This window comes from Hypanus sabinus, chromosome 2 (assembly GCF_030144855.1).
Source record: "Hypanus sabinus isolate sHypSab1 chromosome 2, sHypSab1.hap1, whole genome shotgun sequence".
NCBI classification, from domain to species: domain Eukaryota; kingdom Metazoa; phylum Chordata; class Chondrichthyes; order Myliobatiformes; family Dasyatidae; genus Hypanus; species Hypanus sabinus.
In genome coordinates, this window is record NC_082707.1 from 209,475,405 (window position 1) to 209,500,635 (window position 25,231).

General features: G+C 42.9%; 1 protein-coding gene across 3 annotated transcripts in view; it reads left to right on the top strand.

Moving 5' to 3' along the window:
* LOC132390213 (inositol-tetrakisphosphate 1-kinase-like) overlaps nt 1-25,231 on the top strand; it is a 291,953-nt gene that overhangs the window by 222,178 nt on the left and 44,544 nt on the right. For all 3 annotated transcript variants that reach the window (XM_059962832.1, XM_059962820.1, XM_059962826.1), the window contains exon 6: nt 23,410-23,508. In XM_059962832.1, coding sequence (XP_059818815.1) covers nt 23,410-23,508 — 99 coding nt within the window. The remainder of the gene's footprint in view (nt 1-23,409; nt 23,509-25,231) is intronic.

The following is a 25,231-nucleotide window of genomic DNA, read 5'->3' on the forward strand; positions in this document are numbered from 1 at the left end:
GATAATCTCTAAAGGCATTTATTACAGAGCTTAAACCTCTAACAGAGAGATGATATTGCAGCTTCTCCATAATTAGCTGGTATTTCAGCAGGCCAGTTATCTTTATCAAGGACACCCATTTCATTTAGCAGGGACTTATAAATACTTTGAGGTTTAGAAGTTTGAGAACCTTTCAAGGATGTTGCCGTGAACATACAGTGCTGCAAATTGTTTATAAGACTAGTAAGAAACTGTAGATAATTAATGGAGACAACTTTGTTGTTGCTTATTAAGGTAATTTCTCCACACTTCCCCTTTTCAACTGCCTCTTGAGTTTTTGTACCAGGCTGCTCTTACAGTCCATGCGGTGATCTCCTGCTCCATTGGATCAGTTTGCCTGCGTAAACAATCGTAGTAATGCTTTTCTGTAAACAGTGTGACGGTAAACCAAGTTCATGCAACGTGTCATGCATTAGTGCTAAGTCCAATAGAAACTGTTCTGATGAGTCTGTTGAACAGACCTTCGTAGGCTTTTCTGTCGCTCCCAGATCTTGTTTCATCCTTCGTTGCTTTTTCAAAATGAAAACACAGTGCTTCATAATTTTCCCCCACTGCTGAAGATGTTTGAAACGAGCTAGCCACCCACCTGGTGCCCGAACATGGCCTATTTTGCAAATTTGTTGTTCTAGTTGAGAGGCATATTCAGACAGTTCCTTTTGATTTAGAGGTGATCTACTGTAAACAGAGTACAATTTGTCCATAGATGATTGAAAATGATTTATTCCATGAACTTCTCTCACCGAAATACCTACTTGAAGTTCTAATCTGTGATTAAGACAGTGCCAAATTATCACATCAGGGTAATGTTCCTTGAGAATTGTAGCAACAACAGATTTGACACCAAGCATTATGCTTGCCCCATCACTAGCAAATGCTACAAGGTTCTGTTTCAAGTAAGAGTCATCAAACCCATGGTTATTGAGACAGTTCAATCGATGCTCAGCAGTAGTTATAGCTTTCTGATCTGGCTGTTCCATTAGATCTAAAAACATAAAATGGGGATCACCTTCCTTATCACTTTCACATTTCAAATAAACTATTAGGGCGGTCATAATGCTCAGGCTTGTTGATTCATTAATGAGAACAGAAAATTTGCCATTTATCTGCTTGATATGCTGGCAAATTTTCTCTTTCATATTAATGACTCTGATTAATTATCTCTGTAGCACTAGTGCAGGAACGCAGTCCAGTTCCAATGTCCATTCCATTTTTTTTTGAAGTTCCTATAAGCCAAAGTGATCAGAGTATGGTCTGTCATTCTGAGCTAAATAATATGCAGAATGAAAAATTTAACAAGTTGCTGTTAGATGCAAAGCATTCATGGTGTCACATAATTTTCCAAGAGTATCTTCACTGGCTGTATTTTCAACACTTAGAGCAGCAGTGTGAGCTGTTGATAGTTTGTGATCAACAATTCTTTTTCTGAGAGACTTCAAGCATGTGCTTCAATCGGCTCTATAACAGGATACTTGGTACATCAGCCATGCCGATTCTCCCGTTCTCTTTAAGTTCTTGAGGCTGTAGCGCTTTACATAGCTAGCCAACCATCTCTTACTAGCCTTAAACTCCTTCCTCGCTCTCCTCAACCCCCTCACAGTAGTGCTCATAGAGGCTGTGCTTTTCATGCATAATTTTGCCATCAACAGGGATATGCTTCTGCGACATGTCCTCCAGCCACACACTTAATGCTTTCTCAGTCTTTGCAAGCACTTTATCACAAACCAGAGGGATCATTTTTGCCATTGTAGAGATAACACTAACACTTCCACGAATTTCAGCTTCTTTCTGCTTTACTGTGTGAATGCTCGATTTGTTCTTACCGACCTCACGGTCCACTTCGACAAGCAACATGCTGCTTTTCAAAAGATCTAAGATTTTTATTTTCTCAGCGATCAATGCTCAAACAATGAGTGCTGGAGAGAGACTGAGGATCTGTGAAATGGTGGGAGGCAACGGCAGGGTCTGCTGGGACAACAGGTCGAGTGAAGAGGAATTTCACAAATAACTAAATAAAAAAAATCACGGCTCCAGGAGTCTCAGGACCCACACCACCATGTTCAGGAACAGCTATTACCCCTCAGCTATCAGGCTCTTGAATCAAAGGTGACAACTTCACTTGCCCCATCACTGAACTGTTCCCACAACTTATGGACTCACTTGGAAGGACTTTACAAGTCATGTTCCTGATATTTATTATTATTTATTTAGCACTTCCCACTAACCTTTTAATTCTGTCACCTCTATCTTTCACTGAAAATAGCAACCTGGAGTGTCCTGGTTTCAGTGATTGATCAGAACAGAGCAACAGCCTGGCTTGGCAGATCTCCGTTGACTTGGCTTTCAGCCTGAGCTCTGTTGTGGTGTGCGCACATTTTCCTGTGCCCATGCGTATTTTCTCCAGGGGTTCCACTTTTCTCCTGTATTTCCAGAACATACTTATTGATAGATTATTTGGCCACACAAATAGTGTGGGTATAGCATCAGGTGAAGTCAATTGGAAAACAGGAGAGCGTAGGTTGCATGGAAATGTTGGGAGATGGGATTGCTCCGAAAACCAGCATAGGCTCAGTCAGCCATATGATCTCCGTTTTTTAAAAATTGAATATGGATGACCCCACATTATAGAGAGCTGTATTCCTGGAAATTTGTCTGTGTTGCTGAGCCATGTCATCTGCATGTGCTTCAAGAAATGAAAGTTGAAAAAAAGTTTTCTCACATAAATCCGTGAGAGTGAACTTTTTTATATTCAAAGTTCGAAGTAAATTTTATTATCATATTATTCATATATGTCACCATATACAACCCTGAGATTCATTTTTCTTTGCACATACTCAGCAAATCTATAGAATAATAACTATAGTAGGATCAACGAAGGATTGACCAGCATGCAGAAGGCAATAAACTGTTCGGATGTAAATATAAATATAATGCAATAAATAATGAGAGTGTGAGATAATAATAAAGAGTTTTGGTTTTGGGAAAATCTCAATGGTTGGGCAAGTGAATGAGATTATCCTTCTTTATTGAAGATCCTGATGTCTGAGGGTTAGTAACTGTTCCTGAACCTGATGGTGCGAGTCCTGAGACTCCTGTACCTTCTCCTGTACCTTCAGCAGCGAGAAAAGAGCATGGCCTGGGTGGGGGGGATGATGGAATATTGAATGTTACCCCAACTTCAGCATTCCTTTTCTTCCTGAAAGTGTTATCCAATGGGCTACCCTTCTGCAAGATTCAAACACCTATCTAACTGTGTTGTAGTCAATATCTCTGAAATAAATCTATATTATTTGCTCGTGTTCCTCCTGAACTGAACCACAATAAAGGGCTTGAGTGTATAGTCTAATAAATTTTGTTGGGTCTTTGTTTATCTGCTAGTTTAGGAAGGTAGTTGAATTGGAGCTGAAAGATAACCAGAGCTATTAAGCAGATTACCACATCCTTTGGTAAATAAAACAGGCAAGCCCTATCAGGCTGAATGTATGAGGTTACTGGAGAGCTTATTGTTTATGACTATTTAAAGATATTGGTACAGATGACTCTGTCTGAACCACAATGACCATATTGTTCATGCAGTATTAAAGCAGCGAAAAGTACTGCATTATTGGAACTGGGCCGAGCTACAGTGAAAAACTAGTCTTGCACTCTGCTCATAGTTCATTACACTGTGCATTCAGACAGTACGAGGTAAAAGAATAGCTTTTACAGCTGCAGAGAAAGTGCAGTAAGGTGCAAAATCATACCGAGGTAAATTGTGAGGTGAAGAGTCACTTCTCATTGGGCTAAGGAGGCATTCAATAGTCCTGTGAGGAAGAAGCTGTCCTTGAGTCTGCTGTCTGTGCTTTCAAACTCCAGTGTTTTCTGTCCAAAGTCAGAAGGGAGAAGTGAGGCCATTAGGGTAAGGCAGTGAGAAGTATAGACAGATAGATGACCATGGAAGAGAGCCAAATCACAAACAAGAGAAAATCTGCAGATGCTGGAAATCCAGACTAACACACACAGAATGCTGGAGGAACTCAGCAGGCCAGGCAGCATCGATGGAAGGCTGAAACCCTTCGGCAGGACAAGTTTCAGCGTGAGACATTCACTGTACTTTTTTCCATAGGTGCTGCCTGGCCTGCTGAGTTCCTCCAGCATTTTGTGTGTGTTCCATGGAAGAGAGACTGGGTTCTTTGATGAGCTGAGCTGTGTCCACAACTCTACAATTTCTCATGGTCACAAGCAGAGCATTTGCCTTACCAAGCCATGATTTAGAAACGTAGAAAACATAGAACCATAGAAAACCTACAGCTCAATACAGGCCCTTCGGCCCACAATGCTGTGCCGAACATGTCCTTTACTTTAGAAATTACCTAGGGTTACCCATTGCCCTCTATTTTCTAAGCTCCATGTACCGCCTGCGCCAGCTTCACCGGCAATCCATTCCACGAACTCACCACTGTCTGCGTTTTTAAAAAAAACTTACCTCTAACATCTCCTCTGTACCTACTTCCAAGCACCTAAAACTGTCCTCTCGTATCAGCAATTTCAGCCCTGGGAAAAAGCCCCTGACTACCCACACAATCAGTGCCTCTCATCATCTTATACACCTCTATCAGGTCACCTCTCACCCTCCGTCACTCCGAAGAGAAAAGGCCAAGTTCACTCAACCTATTCCCATTAGGCATGTTCCCCAATCCAGGCAACATCCTTGTAAATCTCCTCTGTGCCTTTTCTATCATTTCCACATCCTTCTTGTTGTGAAGTGCCCAGAACTGAGCACAGTACTCCTAGTGGGGTCTGATCAGGGTCCAATATAGCTGCAACATTACCTCTCGGCTCTTGAACTCAATCTTATGGTTGATGAAGGCCTTCTTAACCACACAGACAACCTGCATAGCTGCTTTGAGTGTCCTATGGACTCAGACCCCAAGATCCCTCTGATCCTTCACACTGCCAAGAGTCTTACCATTAACACTATATTCTGCCATCATATTTGACCTACCAAAATGAATCACTTCATACTTATCTGGGTTGAACTCCATCTGCCACTTCTCAGCCTAGTTTTGCATCCTATCAATGTCCCGCTGTAACCTCTGACAGCCCTCCACACTATCCACAACACCTCCAACCTTTGTGTCATCAGCAAACTTACTAACCCATCCCTCCACTTCCTCATCCAGGTCATTTATAAAAATCAAGAAGAGAAGGGGACCCAGAACAGACGCACTGATGCACTCCACTGGTCACCAAACTCCATGCAGAATATAACCCGTCTACAACCACACTTTGCCTTCTATAGGCAAGCCAATTCTGGACCCACAAAGCAATGTCCCCTTGGATCCCATGCCTTCTTGCTCTCTCAATAAGCCTTGCACGGGGTACCTTATCAAATATCTTGCTGAAATCCATATACACTACATCTTCTGCTCTACCTTCATCAATGTGTTTAGTCACATCCTCAAAATATTTAATCAGGCTCGTAAGGCATGACCTGCCTTTGACAAAGCCATGCTGACTATTCCTAATCATGTTAAGCCTCTCCAAATGTTCATAAATCCTGCCTCTCAGGATCTTCTCCATCAACTTACCAACCACTGAAGTAGGACTCACTGGTCTATAATTTCCTGGGATATCTCTACTCCCTTTCTTGAATAAGGGAACAATATCTGAAATCCTCCAAACCTCCTGAAGCTCTCTCATCTCCATTGATGATGCAAAGATCATTGCCAGAGGCTCAGCAATCTCCTTCCTCGCTTCCCATAGTAGCCTGGTGTACATCCCATCCGGTCCCAGCGACTTATCCAAATTGATGCTTTCTAAAAGCTCCAGCACATTCTCTTTCTTAACAACTATATGCTCAAACTTTTCAGTCCACTGTAAGTCATTCCTACAATCGCCATTAAATACCTTTGCTACCTCCTCCAGTTCCATTCTGTCACACTTGATTGGGCCTATTCTGTCACGCCTTATCCTCTTGCTCTTCACATACTTGTAGAATGTCTTGGGGTTTTCCTTAATCCTGTCCGCCAAGTCCTTCTCATGGCCCCTTCTGGCTCTCCTAATTTCCTTCTTCAGCTCCTTCCTTCTAGCCTTATAATTTTTTAGATTTCTATCATTACCTCGTTTGTCAAACCTATCGTAAGCTGTTCTTTTCTTCTTAACTAGATTTTAAACAGCCTTTGTACACCATGGTTCCTGTACCCTACCATCCTTTCCCTGTCTCATTGGAATGTACCCATATAGAATGTCACTCAAATATCCCCAGATTGGCATTTCCCTAGAGCAAGGGGTTTAGATGGTGTGGAGTTTGTTAGGTGTGTTCAGGAAGGTTTCTTGACACAACATGTGGATAAGCCTGCAAGAGGAGAAACTGTACTTGATTTGGTATTGGGAAATGAATCTAGTCAGGTGTTAGATCTCTTAGTGAAAGAGCATTTTGGAGATAGTGATCATAATTCTATCTCCTTTACAATAGCATTGGAGAGAGATAGCAACAGACAAATTAGAAGAACATTTAATTGGAGTAAGGGGAATTATGAGGCTACCAGGCGGGAAATCAGAAGCTTAAATTGGGAACAGATGTTCTCAGGGAAAAGTACGGAAGAAATTTGGCAGATGGTTGGGGATATTTGTGTGAAGTTCTGCACAGGTATGTTCCAACGAGACAGGGAAGTTATGGTAGGGTACAGGAACTGTGGTGTACAAAGGCTGTAATAAATCTAGTCAAGAAGAAAAGAAAAGCCTACAAAAGGTTCAGATAGTTAGGTAATGTTAGGGATCTAGAAGATTATAAGGCTGACAGGAAAGAGTTTAAGATGGAAATTAGGAGAGCCAGAAGGGGCCACGAGAGGCCTTGGCGGGCAGGATTAAGGAAAACCCCAAGGCATTCTACAAGTATGTGAAGAGCAAGAGGATAAGACGTGAAAGAATAGAACCTATCAAGTGTGACAGTGGGAAGTGTGTATGGAACCAGAGGAAATAGCAGAGGTACTTAATGAATACTTTACTTCAGTATTCATTATGGAAAATGATCTTGGTGATTGTAGTGATGACTTGCAGCAGATTGAAAAGCTTGACCAGGTAGATATTAAGAAAGAGGATGTGCTGGAGCTTTTGGAAAGCATCAAGTTGGATACGTCTCCAGGACCGGATGAGATGTACCCCAGGTTGCTGTGGGAGGTGAGGGAGGAGATTGCTGAACCTCTGGCGATGATCTTTGAATCATCAATGGGGATGGGAGAGGTTCTGGAGGGTTAGAGGGTTGTGGATGTTGTTCCTTTTTAAGAAAAATTTTTAAAATTTAAGAGTGGCATAGATAGTGCAGACAGCCAGTATCTTTTTCCTAGGTTTGTAATATCTAATATAAATAGCATATATTTAAGTTGAAGGAAGGAAGGTTCAAAGGATGTGTGTGGGGAAATTTTTATACAGAGTGTGGGTGCCTTGAATGCACTGAAACCATTGTTAGGCATGTGAATGTGCAGAGAATTGAATGGTGTAGACCATGTGTGGGCAGAAGGCATTAGTCTAATTCATTGTCAATAAGTTACTCATTTCTGTTTCATTTAGAGCAGGGATTGGGGCCCACAGACCCCCGCATTACTGATTGGGGTCCATGGCATAGAAAAGGTTGGCAACCTCTGATTTAGAGATATGGAGTGGAGCAGACCCTTTTGGCCCAACGAGCCACACTGCCCAGCAGCCCACCCTGGCTTAATCACAGGGCAATTAACCTACTGCCCGGTATGTCTTTGGACCGTGGGAGGGAACACTCAGGGAGGATGTACAGACTCCTTACAGAGGACTCCGCAATTAAACTCTGAACCCTGACACCTCGAGCTGTATTATGATCACACTAACCACTATGGTAGCATGATAATTTATTGCGAATACAGTCACCATGCAAAAAGCTGTCCAGGATGCAGGCAATGTGAAAATCTGAAGTAAATCGGCTTCTAGCATTGTTTATTTTATTGTTATCAGCATAACTCAAACTTGCTCTGGGTGGGTTGATAGTTTTCACTGTCCGGTGGGCAATAAATACAGAGAGCAAGAATGAAACCTCAAGACTAATTCCAATCTGTGTTATCAGTGCTTCAAAACACAGGTCATCCTTCCCCCGGGCATAATTAGCAAACTGTTACTATGGTGGTGTAGCCTGGGTGTTGCCATAGTTAGGAGTTCAATTCCGGCACTGTCTGGAAGGAGCTTGTCTGTTCTTCCCATGACTGTGTGGGTTTTCTCTGGGTGCTCCCACACCCCAAAGAGGTACCGGTTAGTAGGCTAGTTGGGCATTGTAAATTGTCCTGTGCTTAGGCTACGGTTCAATTGGTGGGTCATTGGGCCCAGTCCATGCTGTATCTTGAAATAAGTAAATCATATGGCAGTGCAGTGTCAGTGGCACTTGCAAATAGTCAGTTGTACTATCGCACAGCTGTAGCTATATACCACATCAGAGTCTTACTGTAGCTCTCTGTAATTCTGAAGTTTATTTGCACCGAACCCGTGACAGCTGATTGCAGTTACAGCTGTTAACTGTATTGAACATTCAAATGAAACAGTTAAAGGTAATTTCTGCCCTAAATTATTCCAGAATGGTGCTATAATGTGTCCATTTGATGTCTTTATCTTGCATTGTATGAAGAAAGAATGCATTCAATTTTCTCTTTCTGACAACCAACTTGTATAAAATGTCCATCATGTTTCAAGACTAGTCCACATTGTGCCTTAGACCAGGCGTTAATTGCAGAACTGTCAACAAGTTTACAATCCATGGACCTTTTCCATGCAGATTGTAATTGGGCCTTTTTATTGTTTAACTGCTCCTTACCCTGGCTGGGCAGTTCCTGGTCTCAGATTGGGAACTGCTCATTCTGTTCCTGTTTACTCTGTGTGGCTCCAGGCTGGCTGCAGCAGCTAGTTAAATGTCTGGCTGTTTGCTCAGAATCTGCTGCTGTACACTGTAGGCCAGCTTTAATCACATTCCAGTTCAGGTTTATTGTCATCCGATGATGCCTAAATACAACTAAACAAAACAACAGCCTTCTGGACCGCGCTGCATATCACACACAGCACATCAAACAAAATATTTCAAGTAAGTTGATAAAATATAATTAAAAATGTATGTGAAGTGCACAGCACAGGTGAACAGCTGGCTGTCCTAGTGATGACACATTAGTGGTGGCAGGTTCTTCATTGGTCTCACAGCCTGAAGGATGAAGCTGTGACCCAGTCTGGCATCCTGACCCTTCTCTTGTACAGAGAGAATGTGGGATGGGTGGCCGGGGTCCTCAGGGGAGCAAAGGGACTTGTGAATCCTTGTGCAGGATCTCCTAAAGGTTAACTTGCAGGGTGAGTTGGTGGTGAGGAAGGCAAATGCAATGTTAGCGTTCATTTCGAGAAGACTAGAATATAAAAGCAAGGACGTAATGCTGAGGCTTTATAAAGCACTGGTTAGATTGTACTTGGAGCAGTTTATCTGAGAAAAAATGTTCTGACTTTGGAGAGGGTCCAGAGGAGATTCGTGAGAATGATTCCATGAATGAAAGGGTTAACATATGAGGAGCATTTGATGATCCTAGAATTTAGACAAATAGTGGGGAAATCTTTTTGAAGCATACTGAATATTGAAATGCCTCAATAGAGTGGGTGTGGAGAGGATGTATCCAGTAGTGGGTGAGTCTAGGATCAGACGGTACAATCTCAGAATAAAAGGATAGAAGGAGATTTACAAGGATGTTACCTGTATTGGGAAGCATGCCTTAAGTTGAGTGCCTTTTCTCCTTTGGAGTGATGGAGAATGAGAGGTGACCTGATTGAGGTGTATATGAGAGGCATTGATCATGTGGATAGTCAGAGGCTTTTTCCCAGGGCTGAAATGGGTAACATGAGAGGGCACAGTTTTAAGGTGCTTGGAAGTAGGTGCAGATGAGATGTCAGGGGTAAGTTTTTTTTTATGCAGAGAGTGGTGAGTGTGTGGAATGGGCTGCCAGCAATGGTGGTGGAGATGGATACAGCAGGGTCTTTTAAGAGACTCCTGGATAGGTACATAGAGGTTAGAAAACTAGAGGGCTATGGGTAACCCGAGGTAATTTCTAAGGTAGGGACACGTTCAGCACAGCATCGTGGGCGGAAGGGCCTGTATTGTGCTGTAGATATTCTATGTTTCTAATGTCCATTTAGAACAGAGATGAGAAACAACTTTAGCCAGAGAGTAGTAAATCTGCAGAATCCAGACAGCTGTGGAGGACAAGTCATTGGGTAAACAAACGTCGTTTGTATTTCAATTGGAGGTTGATAGGTAGTTGATTAATAAGGGCATCAAAGATTACAGGAGGATGGGATTGAGGGATAATAAATCAGGCATGGTGAATTGGTGGAGCAGACTTGATGGGCTGAATGGCTTAATTCTGCTCCTATGCCTGATGATCTGTTCACTCAATTTTCCTTTAATCTGGTCTCACTCCATCAGAGGTATTTCCATTGTTTTATTTAACCTTCTGCAAACTCCCTGCAATGTAAAACCAGCAAGTTTTCACACTTGCTTGGGTATTGAGGTCAAGGGCCTTTGGCCAGAAATATTAACATTTAACATTCTCTTGCCCTCCCCCGCACACATACAAATACTCACTGCCTGCCCAGCAGAATGCTTCCAGCTTTATCTGTTCTTATTTTAACATTTAATGTGAATGTGCACATCAACAGTGTGAAGTTCAACCCCAACAATTATTATTGTTCTTATAAAACATTTCATGATTTATATTTGCATAGAGTTCTGCATAGATATGTTCCATTGAGGCAGGGAAAGAATGGCAGGGTGAAAGAACCAAGGTGTAGAATGTGTGTAGAAAATCTCGTTAAGAAGAAAAGTAAAGCTTATGAAAGGTTCAAGAAACTAGGTACTGATAGTGCTCTAGAAAATTACAAGGTTGCCAGGAAGGAACTTAAGAATGGAATTAGGAGAGCCAGAAGGGGCCGTGAGAAGGCCTTGGTGAGCAGGATTAAAGAAAACCCAAGGCATTCTACAAGTATGTGAAGAGCAAGGGGATGAGCCGTATGAGAATAGGACCAGTCTGGTGTGATAGTGGAAATGTGTGCATGAGGTTGGAGGAGATAGAAGAGGTACTTGATGAATACTTTGCTTCAGTATTCACCAGCGAAAAGCACCCTGGCAATTGTGGGGATAATTTATAGTGGACTGAAATGCTTGAGCATATAGACATTAAGAAAGAAGATGTACAGGAGCTTTTGGAAGGTATTAAGTTAGATAAGTCGCTGGGACCATGCAAGATATACCGCAGGCTACTGTGGGGAGCAAAGGAAGAGATTGCTGAGCCTCTGGCAATGATCTTAACATCATCAACAGGGAAGGGAGATAGATGTACTGGATGATTGGAGGGTTGTAAATATTGTTCCCTTTTTCAAGAAAGGGATAACCCAGGAAATTATAGACCTTTGAGTCTTACTTCAGTGGTGGGGAAGTTGTTGGAGAAGATCCTGAGAGGCAGGATTTATGAGCATTTGGAGAGACATAATCTGATTAGGGATAGTCAGCATGGCTTTGTCAAGGGCAGGTCATGACTTACGAGCCTGATTGAATTCTTTGAGGATGTAACAAAACACATTGAAGAAGGTAGAGCAGTGGATCAGAGTTATGATTATTATCTCCGGCATGTGACGTGAAATTTGTTAACTTAGCAGCAGCAGTTCAATGCAATACATAATATTAATTAATTAATCAAACAAACAAATAAACAAATAAATAAATAGATAGATAAATAGATTGCAGTATACATATAATGAATAGATTAAAAATCATGCAAAAACAGAAATAATATATATATTTTTTAAAAGTGAGTGAGTGGTTAGGAGATTCAATTTCCACTTAGGAATCGGATCGCAGAGAGGAAGAAGCTGTTCCTGAATTGCTGAGTTTGTCCCTTCAGGCTTCTGTACCTCCTACCTGATGGTAACAGTGAGAAAAGGGCATGCCCTAGGTACAGGAGGTCCTTAATAATGGATGTTGCCTTTCTGAGACACTGCTTCCTGAAGATGTCTTGGCTATTTTGTAGGCTAGTACCCAAGATGGAGCCACCTAAATTTACAACCCTCTGCAGCTTCTTTCAGTCCTGTGCAGTAGCCCTTCCTTACCAGACAGTGATGCAGCCTGTCAGAATGTCTGCTCTCCACGGTACATCTATAGAAGTTTTGACTGTTTTTGTTGACGTACCAAATCTCTTCAAACTCCTAATGAAGTATAGTCGTTGTCTTGCCTTCTTTATAGCTGCATCGAAATATTGGGACCAGGTTAGACCCTCAGAGATCTTGACACCCAGGAACTTGAAACTGCTCACCCTCTCCACTTCTGATCCTTCTATGGGGATTGGTATGTGTTCCTTCATCTTACCCTTCCTGAAGTCCACAATCAGCTCTTTCATCTTACTGACGTTGAATGTAAGATTGTTGCTGTGACACCACTCCACTAGTTTCTCGCTCCTGCACGCCTTCTTGTCTCCATCTGAGATTCTACCAACAATGATTGTATCATCAGCAAATTTATAGATGGTATTTGAGCTATGCCTAGCCACACAGTCGTGTGTATATAGAGAGTAGAGCAGTGGGCTAAGCACACACCCCTGAGGTGCTCCAGTGTTGATCTTCAGTGAAGTGGAGATATTATTACCAATCCGCACAGATTGTGGTCTTCTGGTTAGGAAGTCGAGGATCCAATTGCAGAGGGAGTTGCAGAGGCCCAGGTTCTACAACTTCTCAATCAGGATTGTGGGAATGATACTATTAAATGCTGAGTTATTGTTGATGAACAGCATCCTGACGTAGGAGTTTGTGTTGTCCAGATGGTCTAAAGCTGTGTGAAGAGCCATTGAGATTGTATCTGCCATTGGCCTATTGTGACAATAGGCAAACTGCAATGGGTCCAGGTCCTTGCTGAGGCAGGAGTTCAGTCTAGTCATGACCAACCTCTCCAAGCATTTCATCACTGTCGATGTGAGTGCTACCAGGCGATAGACACTCAGGCAGCTCAGATTATTCTTCTTGGACACTGGTACAATTGTTGCCTCTTTGAAGCAAGTGGGAACTTCTGCCCTCAGCAGTGAGAGGTTGAAAATGTCCTTGAATACTCCCGCCAGTTGGTTGCACTAGTTTTCAGAGCCTTGCCATCGGGACCTTCCACCTTGCGAAGGTTTACCCTCTTTCGAGACTGATTCATCACCCCCTTTGATTCAGCCCACAACAGTCAGCAGACTTGTAAATGGTGCTGGCACTGTACTTAGCCATAGTCACAGCTGTAAAGTGAGTAGAGCAGGGGTGACGTACACATCACTGTGGTGCTTCTGTTCTGACGGAGATTGTGGATGAGATATTTTTGTCATTCTGAATTGACTGAGGAAATCCACGATCCAGCTGCAAAGGGGGTGTTGAGGCCCAGGTTTTGGAGTTTACTGATTAGTTTTGAGGGATGATGGTATTAAATACTGAGATGTAGTTGATAAAGAGCATCCTGATGTATGAGATTTTCCAGGGTTGTGTGAAGTGCCAATGAGATGGCATCTGTTGTAGACCTGTTGCTTTGGTAGGCAAATTGGAGCAGATCCAAGTCACCACTCAGTAAGAAGCTGATATGCTTCAATACCAACATCCCAAGACACTTCATCCCTGTGGATGTGAGTGGTAGTTATTGAGGCAGGTTACCACTCCCTTCTTGGACGCAATGTGATTGAAGCAGGTGGGTTCCACTGACTGCTGGAACAAGAGGTTGAAGATATCAGTGAACACACCAGCCTGTTGGTCGGCACAGGTCTTTACTCGTTCAGTGCTCCGTCCCGACTGGTGCTTTCCTCGGATTCACTCTCTTGAAGGCAGTGCACAAGTCATCTTCAATATATTGAGACCAAAGGATCATTGGGAGACATGGGGGTGTGCGATGGTTCCTCACTATTCTCGTTGTCAAAGCGAGCAAAGAAGGCATTGAGCTCGCGTGGAAGCAAAGCTCTGCAGTGTCCTATGTTGCAAGATTTAACTTTGTAGGAGGTTATAGCATTCAAACCCTGTTACAGATCCCGAGCATCCTTCATTGATTCCAGTCTCGTCTGGAATAGCCACTTTACCGGAGAGATGGCTTTCCGGAGATCATACCTGCACCTCTTGTAGCGTTCTTGATCTCAGGACTCGAATGCCTCTCAGCATTGTTCATCCAGGGCTTCTGACTGGGGTAAACCCCGATCAAATTCGAGGAGCCACACTCATCCACTGCTTTTTTAATCAAGTCCATTATAACCCTGGTGGAGTCATTCAGGTCCTCCGATGAGTTCTTGAACGTGCCCCAACCCACTGACTCGAGGCAATCCTGTATCCGTTCCTCTGCCTCCTGTGACTACCTCTAGTTGTCTTTTTCTCCTGAGACTTGTTCTATCCGTATACAGGCGGAAGGAATGGTACAGCTTGCCAAAGTGGGGTCTGCGGTTCACTAGACTCAAACACAGTTACTTTCCCATAAGCAGTAAGGCTGATCAACACCTCCACCCATTAACCTACCCCATCACAGCCCCAACCAGCACTACTTTATCATTTCTTGTCAGTCACCTTATGTACAGACACTCCTGTGCCTATTGTCACTTTATGGACATGCAATCAATCTATGTATATAAGCTATCTTATGTATTGATATTTATTGTGTTTTTTTGTGCTGTATTGGATCCAGAGTAACAATTAATTTGTTTTCTTTTACACTTTGTACTGAAAATGCCATGAAGCAATCCTGAATGTGGAGCAATACACAGAACAGGTCAGCTACGATTAATCGGTATTCATCACATTTGCATAAACAGTTCCAATACTATTGTGTTACCTGGACAACTGAATTCTCCACTCTATCGTGGACTTCCCTCCAACTCTGTAACTTAAAAGTGCACCTGCCTGCTTGCATTTCAACTCCTGATGAAGATTATCAGCCTGACTTGTTAACAGACTTCTCTGTGCACGGATACTGCCTGGCCTCTTGTTTTTATTTCCGATTTTCACTTCATATTGGCTACCACTCCTCTATTTCAGCCTGGATAAAGGCTCCATTTCCCTCCAGAGGTATATGGCTGACTGGCTGGAGGCAGAGAGTGGGAATAAAAGGGCCTTTTCTGTTTGGCTGCTGGTGACCAGTGGTGTTCCTCAGCCGCAGGAATCGGTGTTGGGATCGCCTCTCTTCACATTGTATATCTTTGGTTAAGATGAAAGAACTGATGGCCTTGTGGACAATTCGAAGATAGGTGGAAGAGTGGGTAGTGTTGAGGAAGCAGGGAGTCTGTGGAAGGACTTTGGCAGATTGAATATAGTGTAGGGAAGTGTATGATCATGTACTTTGGTAGAAGAAATAAAGACTAGATTATTTTCTAAATGGAGAGCAAATTCAAAAATCAGAGGGGCAAAGCTACTTGGGAGGACTGATGAAGGGTTTCAGCGAAACATTAACTGTTTATTCTCCTCCATAGATTCTGACTGGCCTGCTGAGTTCCTCCAGCGTTTTGTATGTGTTACTCGATAAGTATAAGGGTTTGGTTTCCAGTTGCGTCATTTCCAGTACACAAGTGTAAAAGAGAACAAAATAGTTGTTATTTCAGATCCAACGCAGCGAAACAAAAACACCAAAGATAAAGGACATAGCATTAATAAACATAAATGCATCAGATAGCTTGTACGCATTGATTGTATGTCCATAAAGTGACGCTAGGCACAGGATTGTCTGTACATAAGGTGACTGGCAAGAAATTATAAAGCACTAGTTAAATTTGGGATAAAGAATCAAACCAGAAGAGTCAAGTTTTTAAAGGATTTTGACAGAGAAGTCAAACCTGACTTATATGTTTTTGTTAATGAATCTTTTCCCAATTCCTGGTCAGTGTTTCAAGCCCCCTGGTGTGAAGCCTGCTGCATGTGAAGTTGATATCAGCTGGTGCTGAGATTGTTAATGTATGACCAGGGTAACTGCAGCTTGGCTCTTCATCTGTGTCACCATGTCTTAAAGCAGCAGTGGCTGGTCTTCAACCATGTGCAATGCCCTGGTTCATATTTTTACTGTTGTGCTGTATGTTTCTCATTTAGCAGTTCTGTAAGAAAAGTCCGTTCTGTTTTCAGCTTGTTTGGGTTATTGTTGAAGATGAGAGATGAGGAGAAATGTCTGCCATCCAATTAGGTTTCCCTGGGCAGGGACACTAAGATGGGGCTTGGGTCTTCTGTTCGAGAGGAGATGAAGAGAGAAGACGTTGGGGAGAACCGGTCGGAACGGGTACAGTCATCAGAAGAATCCTCACTGCAACGACCCATAAAAGTCGTATTGAAAATGTCAAGTGGTCATTCATTGAGATGGCCTGTTGAATTATTGGAGCTGTCAGCTCTCCCATCGATTTTGATCAGCTCCTGTCAGACATAGAACCAATTTAGTTAAAAGTTATCTAAAATATTCTGAATCGCAATTGCGTTTAGACTATTCTTTTAACCTTCGTGTCCCTGCACTCACGCTGTCTTCTTATGATTAATCAGCCTGAGGAAATAGTATTTCACTATTTATCTTCTGAAATCCTTTCATGATGTTTAATGCTTTAGTTAGATCCCACTTTAAGCCTCATCGTTGAAGGCAGAAACTTTCTGCACTCTATCACATCGATGCAGTCACTCGTTCACACACACCCAGCCATTACAATCAGAAATAAGTAATTGTAATTATCTGGGACCACTACTGTATGAGGAAATTGACTGATTTCTTCAGTCAAGGAGCTGATTATTGATTACTGGAGGAGGAAAGCAGAGGTCCATGAGCCAGTCTTCATCAGAGGATCAGAACTAGAGAGGGTCAGCAACATTAAATTGCATTTCAGAGGACCAGGCCTGAGCCTAGCACATGTGTCATCACAAAGAAAGCATGGCAGCATCTTTACTTCCTTAGAAGGTTGTGTAGAAGCATTCATCTAAAACTGACAAACTTCTATAGGTGTGCAGTGGTGAGTATATTGACCAGTCACAAGAGAGCACCATCAATTATTAGGGAACCCCACCATCCAGGGCTTGCTCTTTTCTTGCTGCTGTCATCAGGAAGGAGGTATAGGAGCCTCAGGACCCACACCACCAGGTTCAGGAGCAGCTATTACCCCCCAACTTCACTCACCCCAACACTGAAATGAACACAACTATGGAAACCCTTTCAAGAGCTCTACATCTCACCTTCTCAGTTGTTTCTTTCCAATCTGGCCAGCTCATCGTATGATTTCCATCTGTGCGGGACTGAATGTCAAGCTAGCAACTCGGCCTCGTAAAAAAACGGACAAAACTGCTAAGGAATTTTGCTGCCTGATAGGCCGCAAGGCACGGAAAGAAAGACCGAGAGAAAATAGATGAGATGAGTCTGTTAAAGATAGACATTGGCACATGACTAAATCATTTGATGCTGTTGTGATTCATTAAGTAAGTAGTGGGAAGATAGAGGCTTCCACAGCCATTGGGAATGCAGTCTTTCTCTGGAACCTGGGTCTTGCAGTTCACCGTGATTGAATATTCTGTTTTAATTAAGGTCGCAGATAAGAAGACAGCTTGTTTTGTTGATGGAAAGTGAAGCCAAGATCTGATCCTGTCTAAACGTGCATGTCATTTCCAATGCCACTGGACTATCTGCAGCCCAGTCTGTCTCTTTTCAACTAAAGCCTGCTCCATAGTCCTCTGGCATTTCCCTTCATTTGCCAAGATTCTTTCATGTGGTAATGTTTATGTAGGAGTTTCAGAGTGTGCAGTAAATCGCTATGGAGATGGATACAGTCACAGCACATTCTGGACTTGTATTGTCATAAAGGGCAGTGTTCATTCTAACCACAGAATCAATGTTCGGGTTTTTGGCCCTGTTCTTAGATTCCTCATGATTGCTTATTTGGACACTGACAGGTTTCCACTTGAAGTGCAGGATTCACTCACTGACTGGTTTAAAATCTCGCCAATGGAAAAGGTCAAGAAGCTGATAGAAAAGAAACGTTGCAATAACAGGTGATCTCAGCCAGATCCAGCAGCTTGATATCAATAAGTGTGCGTTTCTCAATGCCTTTTTTTTCTTGTATTGGCTTCGAGTCACTTGCATTGTTATAGAACGCTAAGGACTGGTATGGAAGAAGTATGGAATATCTCCTCCCACTAACTACTACCTTTTTCTAACCTAAGGTTTTTGGCACAGCATTGTGGGCCGAGGGGCCTGTATTGTGCTGTAGGTTTTCTATGTTTAATGCAGGGTGATGGAGTCACTGGGTTCACTAAAGCAGGAGAGGATGATTTGACTCCATTCATCCCAATGTGTATGTGCTGACCTGTGGCTGGGACCATAACAATAAATTCATTGTCTTAAACCCAAGAGATTTTGCAGATGCAGTGCTAGAAGTCCTAATGAAGGGTCTCAGCCTGAAATGTCGATTCATTTCCATAGAAGCTGCCTGACCTGCTGAGTCCTCCAGTATTCAGTATGTGTTGTCCTGTTCATTCCTGGCCTGTACCTCTGATGGTTCATCTGTTCCTGTCTTTTCTTGAAATAGTACCTAGTCCTGAGTAGGCAAGATGTCACGAGTGCCACCTTTTGCAAAACTCAGCATCTGCAGCAGTTACATTATCTTTCAAAGAGAAGGGGAAGAACTTGGAGTGATTTAACTACACTACTTGTCTTTCAAAAGTAAATTTAGGCAGACTTAAATCTTTAAAGTAATTCTTATTTAGGGTGACTTAAACCTTTAGGGTGACTCAGAGTTACTTTAACCATTTAAGTATTGCTTGGCCACGTTGTACACCATTCATAGACTGTTATCTAATCTCTGCTATCCCAGTGCACTATCTACATTGATTGTAGGTTTTATCAGAGCCTCTCATCTCATATTCTTGGGGATTATAATAAATTTATGATGCTTTGTCAGTGTCTGACAATCCAAAGGGAATTCTCTTTTTATTATTGTCCACAATATTATAAACGCCAAAGAAAAATCTAGAGCCGGGGTGCCAAAGGCAGTCCTCATTAAGTTCAATGCTGACTGACAACTCCTGCAATATTGCTGCTACCAAACTTAGAATTCCTTTGGATTCCTCAGCCGTTCCTTTGGGCTTATCAGCTGCGTGGAGAGGAGGAGCTTGCTACATAGCAACGACTTGCTGTCTATATTGTACCCAGGCTTGTGAATCACTTAAACAGCTAGGATGCACTATCCATGGTTGTCCCCAACCAACAGAAAGCATCAATATTGTCGCAGCAAGTACTTTTTAACATTGAAAAAACAATATTTTACACAATGACGACGTGATCTGACTTGCTGATAAAAAACACAATAATTGGGTACTAGTTTCTCCCGCACCCTCTAGTGCCACCCATCAGTCATTACAGGTTCCACAGTCACTCCCTTCTCTGCCTTGCAATTAGCCTCTCTCGGTGCCTTTACTGCTTGTCCAGGGATGATACTTGTACAGGAAAGATTTCATGCCGTGTTTTCATGACGCGGGGGTGTCGAAGGTCAATTTTGGTGATGCTCTGTCAGGACTCCCTGCAGGTCCTCTCCATGGAATGCCTGGGTTTTCCCAGGTGCTCCGGTTTCCTCCCACAATCTAAAGATGTGCCAGGTTGGTTATTTGGTCATTGCAGATTGTCCTGTTATTAGATTGGGGTTAATTGGGGTTGTGGGGTTGTTGGGAGAGTATGGCTCGAAGGGCCGGGAGAGGCTGTGCTGTATAGATAAATAAACAATGAATTAAAGTGGAAAAGCCATGCACTGGGGCTGCTCTACTCTTGATCTTAGAAGACAGGGTCTAGTGGTACGAATAGTCATCACAACTGGGGTCTTCGTGGATGACCATGATATCTTCTTTGCCTCAGTACAAGCATATTGAAGAGCAAATCAGAGTCTGGACCGAGATCTCTTGGTTAGGATGATTAGGTCCTGCATTGAATGCACAATAAAGAGAGAAAAGATGGGACCAGTAGAGCTGAAGTAAGGAGTTCAAAGCAAAAGTAAGGAGTTATTTAAAATTCTTTAAAAAATTTACAGCATGAAATAAAATCTGAAAGAAAGATCTGTTCATTGGATTTCCACTGGGCAGGTATCTGTCTTCTTCCTGTTACATCTAATCGAATTTTCTGGGATAGTCTGTAGTGAAGCTTATGGAAGAATTGTGTAGATCAATAGGTTCTTAATTTCTGTATGTAGCAGCACATGTACAAATCAGAAAGTGCCCTCTGATGTTCTGTTCAATAAGTTTGCACCAGTTACCTCCCTGTTATTCTTATCAGAGATGCCAGGCGTTGTTTTCAACCTCCCATCTGTGTCCTGAGGCCAAATCAGAGTGAACACCATTGTTGATAGCCTGTAATCTGAGCCGTGCTTCACATCCTGCTTTCTTTCACCGTTAATGCTGTAACCCTGTGCCATTCTGCCTCATATCAGGCCATCTACTTCTGAAATCTTCATTGTTTTTGTTTGGTGCTGATGATGAAGTTATTTATGGAGCATTTTTCAAGCAGACGATATAGTTCAAAGCGTGTTACATTGGGACAAAGTGCAAACAAGAATATAAAAGACAAAAGGATGTCAGTTAAAAGCAAGATTAAATAAATAGAGTGATGTATTTGGTAGATACATCTGTACAGAAGGAGTGTAGGGTGCTCCTTCCCTCTGCCAGCCTGCAGGTCTTCCTTGAGCAAGATGTAGCACCTGCTTACCTCCCCCCCCACCCCCAGGTCACATGAGCCATGGGAGCAGATGGTGGATGGTTGTCTGAGTAGCTGGTGCACATCACGAGTCCTGGTTATGTGACCACTGCCCAGAAGAAGACCATGGGAAGCTACTTCTGTGGAAAAATTTGCTAAGAACACTGATGGTCCTGGAAAGACGATGATTGGCTATGTCTTATGATATGGCACATAACAAAAATAATCAGTTTTCAGCTGGTGTTTTCAAGTGTCAGCTGAGTCTGCATCCCTTATCGCCTTAGCTATTGAATTCCTGTGTTTCGGAGCGTAGTTCAGAAAAGCTGACCTGATAATTATCTTTTAAGGGAGATTGCTTAAATTTAAATGTAAATTACTTCCTCACCAACACACACAAAACGTTGGTGGAACTCAGCAGGCCAGGCAGCATCTATAGAAAAGAGTAAACAGTGGATGTTTCAGGCCGAGACCTTTCAGCAGGACTGGAAAGAAAGGTGAGAAGTCAGAGTAAGAAGGTTGGGGGGGGTGGGGGAGAGAGAGAAGTACAAGGTGGCAGGTGATGGGTTAAACTGGGGGGGGGAGAGAGAGAGAGAGAGAGAAATTGATTGGTGAAAGCAAAGAAAGGCTGAAGAAGGGGGAATCTGATGTTAGAGGACAGAGGACCATGGAAGAAAAGGACAAGGAGAAGCACCAGAGAGAGGTGATGGGCAGGCAAGGAGATGAGGTGAGAGAGGGGAATGGGGAATAGCGAAGGAGCGGAGGAGAGGGCAAATACTGGAAGTTTGATAAATCAAAATTCAGCCATCAGCTTGGAGGTTATCCAGACAGAGTACAAAGTGTTGCTCCTCCAACCTGAGTGTGGCAATAGAGAAGGCCATAGGTTGACATGTTAGAATAGGAAGTGGAATTGAAATGGTGACCACTGGATGTCCTCAGTTCTTTTCTAATTTTTTAAATGATTATTTTGCTTTAAGGATACATTTTACTTTTAGGCCAGCTGGTGGTACAGTGACATCAACAACAGACTCCGGAACGCAGGTTTCCGGGTTCGAATCCAGTCTGACCGTTCCCGAGTATGCTTTCCGTCCGTGCCGGGTTGAGTGTTGAGCTCGCAACTTGACCTCATAAAATAAAGAAAAATACTGCAAAATGTCTGTGAGGAGTGGTGCGCCACGCAGTCTTTCGTTCCGCGCCTTGTAAGGCATGAAAATGCCCGACACTGGCCTCTCAGGCCTGAGTCAATGTCATCACCATCATCATCATCACCATCATCATCATCACCATCATCATCATCATCACCATCATCACCATCATCATCATCATCACCATCATCATCATCAATCTTTTTCTATTGATTCTTAGTTTTATAGTCACACCTGTCTGAGGTAAACATTTTGAGTGGAACATACATGGCAGATACATGGGGGACTTTTAAGAGACATTTGGATAGGCACATGAATGTGAGGAAAATGGAGGGATATGGACATTGTGTAGGCAGAAGAGATGAGTTGCCATTCGAATGTTGTTTCAAATCAGTTGTTTACAATATATATTAATGATTTAGATGAGGGAATTAAATGCAACATCTCCAAGTTTGCGGATGACACGAAGCTGGGCGGCGGTGTTAGCTGTGAGGAGGATGCTAAGAGGATGCAGGGTGACTTGGATAGGTTAGGTGAGTGGGCAAATTCATGGCAGATGCAATTTAATGTGGATAAATGTGAGGTTATCCACTTTGGTTGCAAGAACATGAAAACAGATTATTATCTGAACGATGGCCGATTAGGAAAAGGGGAGGTGCAATGAGACCTGGGTGTCATTGTACACCAGTCATTGAAGGTGGGCATGCAGCTACAGCAGGCAGTGAAAAAGGCAAATGGTATGTTGGCATTCATAGCAAAAGGATTTGAGTACAGGAGCAGGGAGGTTCTACTGCAGTTGTACAAGGCCTTGGTGAGACCACACCTAGAATATTGTGTGCAGTTTTGGTCCCCTAATCTGAGCAAAGACATTCTTGCCATAGAGGGAGTACAGAGAAGGTTCACCAGATTGATTCCTGGGATGGCAGGACTTTCATATGAAGAAAGACTGGATCGACTAGGCTTATACTCACTGGAATTTAGAAGATTGAGGGGGGATCTTATTGAAACGTATAAAATTCTAAAGGGATTGGGCAGGCTAGATGCAGGAAGATTGTTTCCGATGTTGGGGAAGTCCAGAATGAGGGGTCACAGATAAGGATAAAGGGGAAGCCTTTTAGGACCGAGATGAGGAAAAACTTCACACAGAGAGAGGTGAATCTGTGGAATTCTCTGCCACAGGAAACAGTTGAGGCCGATTCATTGGCTATATTTAAGAGGAAGTTAGATATGGCCCTTGTGGCTAAAGGGATCAGGAGGTATGGAGAGAAAGCAGGTACAGGGTTCTGAGTTGGATGATCAGCCATGATCATACTGAATGGTGGTGCAGGCTCGAAGGGCTGAATGGCCTACTCCTGCACCTATTTTCTGTGTTAATATGAATACTAATTGAATTGGTTCAGCACAACATTGTGAGCTGAAGGGCCTGTTCCTGTATTGTACTGTTCTGTGTCTGTGTTTATTGAAGGGCAGGCTTTATACAGGGTTTGCTAACTCTTGCTAAGCTGCTGTATTCATCTCTTGTTGCAGATGACCGCATTTGTTCACCTCCATTTATGGAACTCGTTAACCAGTGTGGTGAGGACACAATGGCAGAGCTGAAGAAGCACAAGCTGACATTCCCATTGAGTAAGTGATTGGGATGCAGAAATCAAAACCACTGCAGCTGTCCCATGTGCCCACATGCTGTTTAATATTTCAACTTTTCTTCTAACACTCTTACTCTTTGTATTCAGGGCAAGTATGAACTGTTACTTTTCTGTTGAAAGATGAGCTGATTCTGCCTGTAAGAATTCATTATCCAGCTTAGTAAACTATCCAGTAAATATATAAATAAGTTGGTCTTGGGGAAACACTGATGCATTTCCTAAAGTACATTTGCATCACTGTGCTAAGGTACAAAAAGGCCTCAGTCCACCCCTCAACCGCCTGTCTCATCTGAAACAAGATCAGATTCTGTCACTTTCTTTTTTCTTGTTTCTCGACACTGTGAGAGAATGTTGCATCAGTTCCTGCCAGGAAATGCAGTTTAGTTCCAGCTTTCCATACTGTGAGATAGATTTGTTGCATTGACTCCTGCCAGGAAATGCAGTTTAGACAATAGGTGCAGAAGTAGACCATTCGGCCCTTCGAGCCTGCACCGCCATTCTGAGATCATGGCTGATCATCTACTATCAATACCCAGTTCCTGCCTTGTCCCCATATCCCTTGATTCCCCTATCCATAAGATACCTATCTAGCTCCTTCTTTAAAGTATCCAGAGAATTGGCCTCCACTGCCTTCCGAGGCAGTGCATTCCAGACCCCCACAATTCTCTGGGAGAAGAAGTTTTCCCTTAATTCTGTCCTAAATGACCTACCATTTATTCTCAAACCATGCCCTCTGGTACTGGACTCTCCCAGCATCTGGAACCTATTTCCTGCCTCTATCTTGTCCAATCCCTTAATAATCTTATAAGTTGCAATCAGATCCCCTCTCAATCTCCTTAATTCCAGCGTGTACAAGCCCAGTCTCTCTAACCTCTCTGCGTAAGACAGTCTGGACATCCCAGCAATTAACCTCGTGAATCTATGCTGCACTTCCTCTATAGCTAGGATGTCCTTCCTTGACCCTGGAGACCAAAACTGTACACAATACTCCAGGTGTGGTCTCACCAGGGCCCTGTACAAATGCAAAAGGATTTCCTTGCTCTTGTACTCAATTCCCTTTGTAATAAAGGCCAACATTCCATTAGCCTTCTTCACTGCCTGCTGCACTTGCTCATTCACTTTCAGTGACTGATGAACAAGGGCTCCTAGATCTCTTTGTATTTCTCCCAGACCTAACTCTACACTGTTCAGATAATAATCTGCCTTCCTGTTCTTACTCCCAAAGTGGATAACCTCACACCTATTCACATTAAACGTCATCTGCCAAGTATCTGCCCACTCACCCAGCCTATCCAAGTCACCCTGAATTCTCCTAACATCCTCATCACATGTCACTCTGCCACCCAGCTTAGCATCATCAGCAAACTTGCTGATATTATTCTCAATGCCGTCATCTAAATCATTGATGTAAATCATAAATAGCTATGGTCCCAATACTGAGCCCTGTGGCACCCCACTAGTCACCACCTGCCAGTCTGAGAAACACCCATTCACCGTTACCCTTTGCTTTCTATCTGCCAATCAGTTTTCTATCCATGTCAATATCTTCCCCCCAAAGCCATGAGCTCTGATTTTACCCACCAATCTCCTATGTGGGACCTTATCAAATGCCTTCTGAAAATCGAGGTACACTACATCCACTGGATCTCCCTTGTCTAACTTCCTGGTTACATCCTCAAAAAACTCCAGTAGATTAGTCAAGC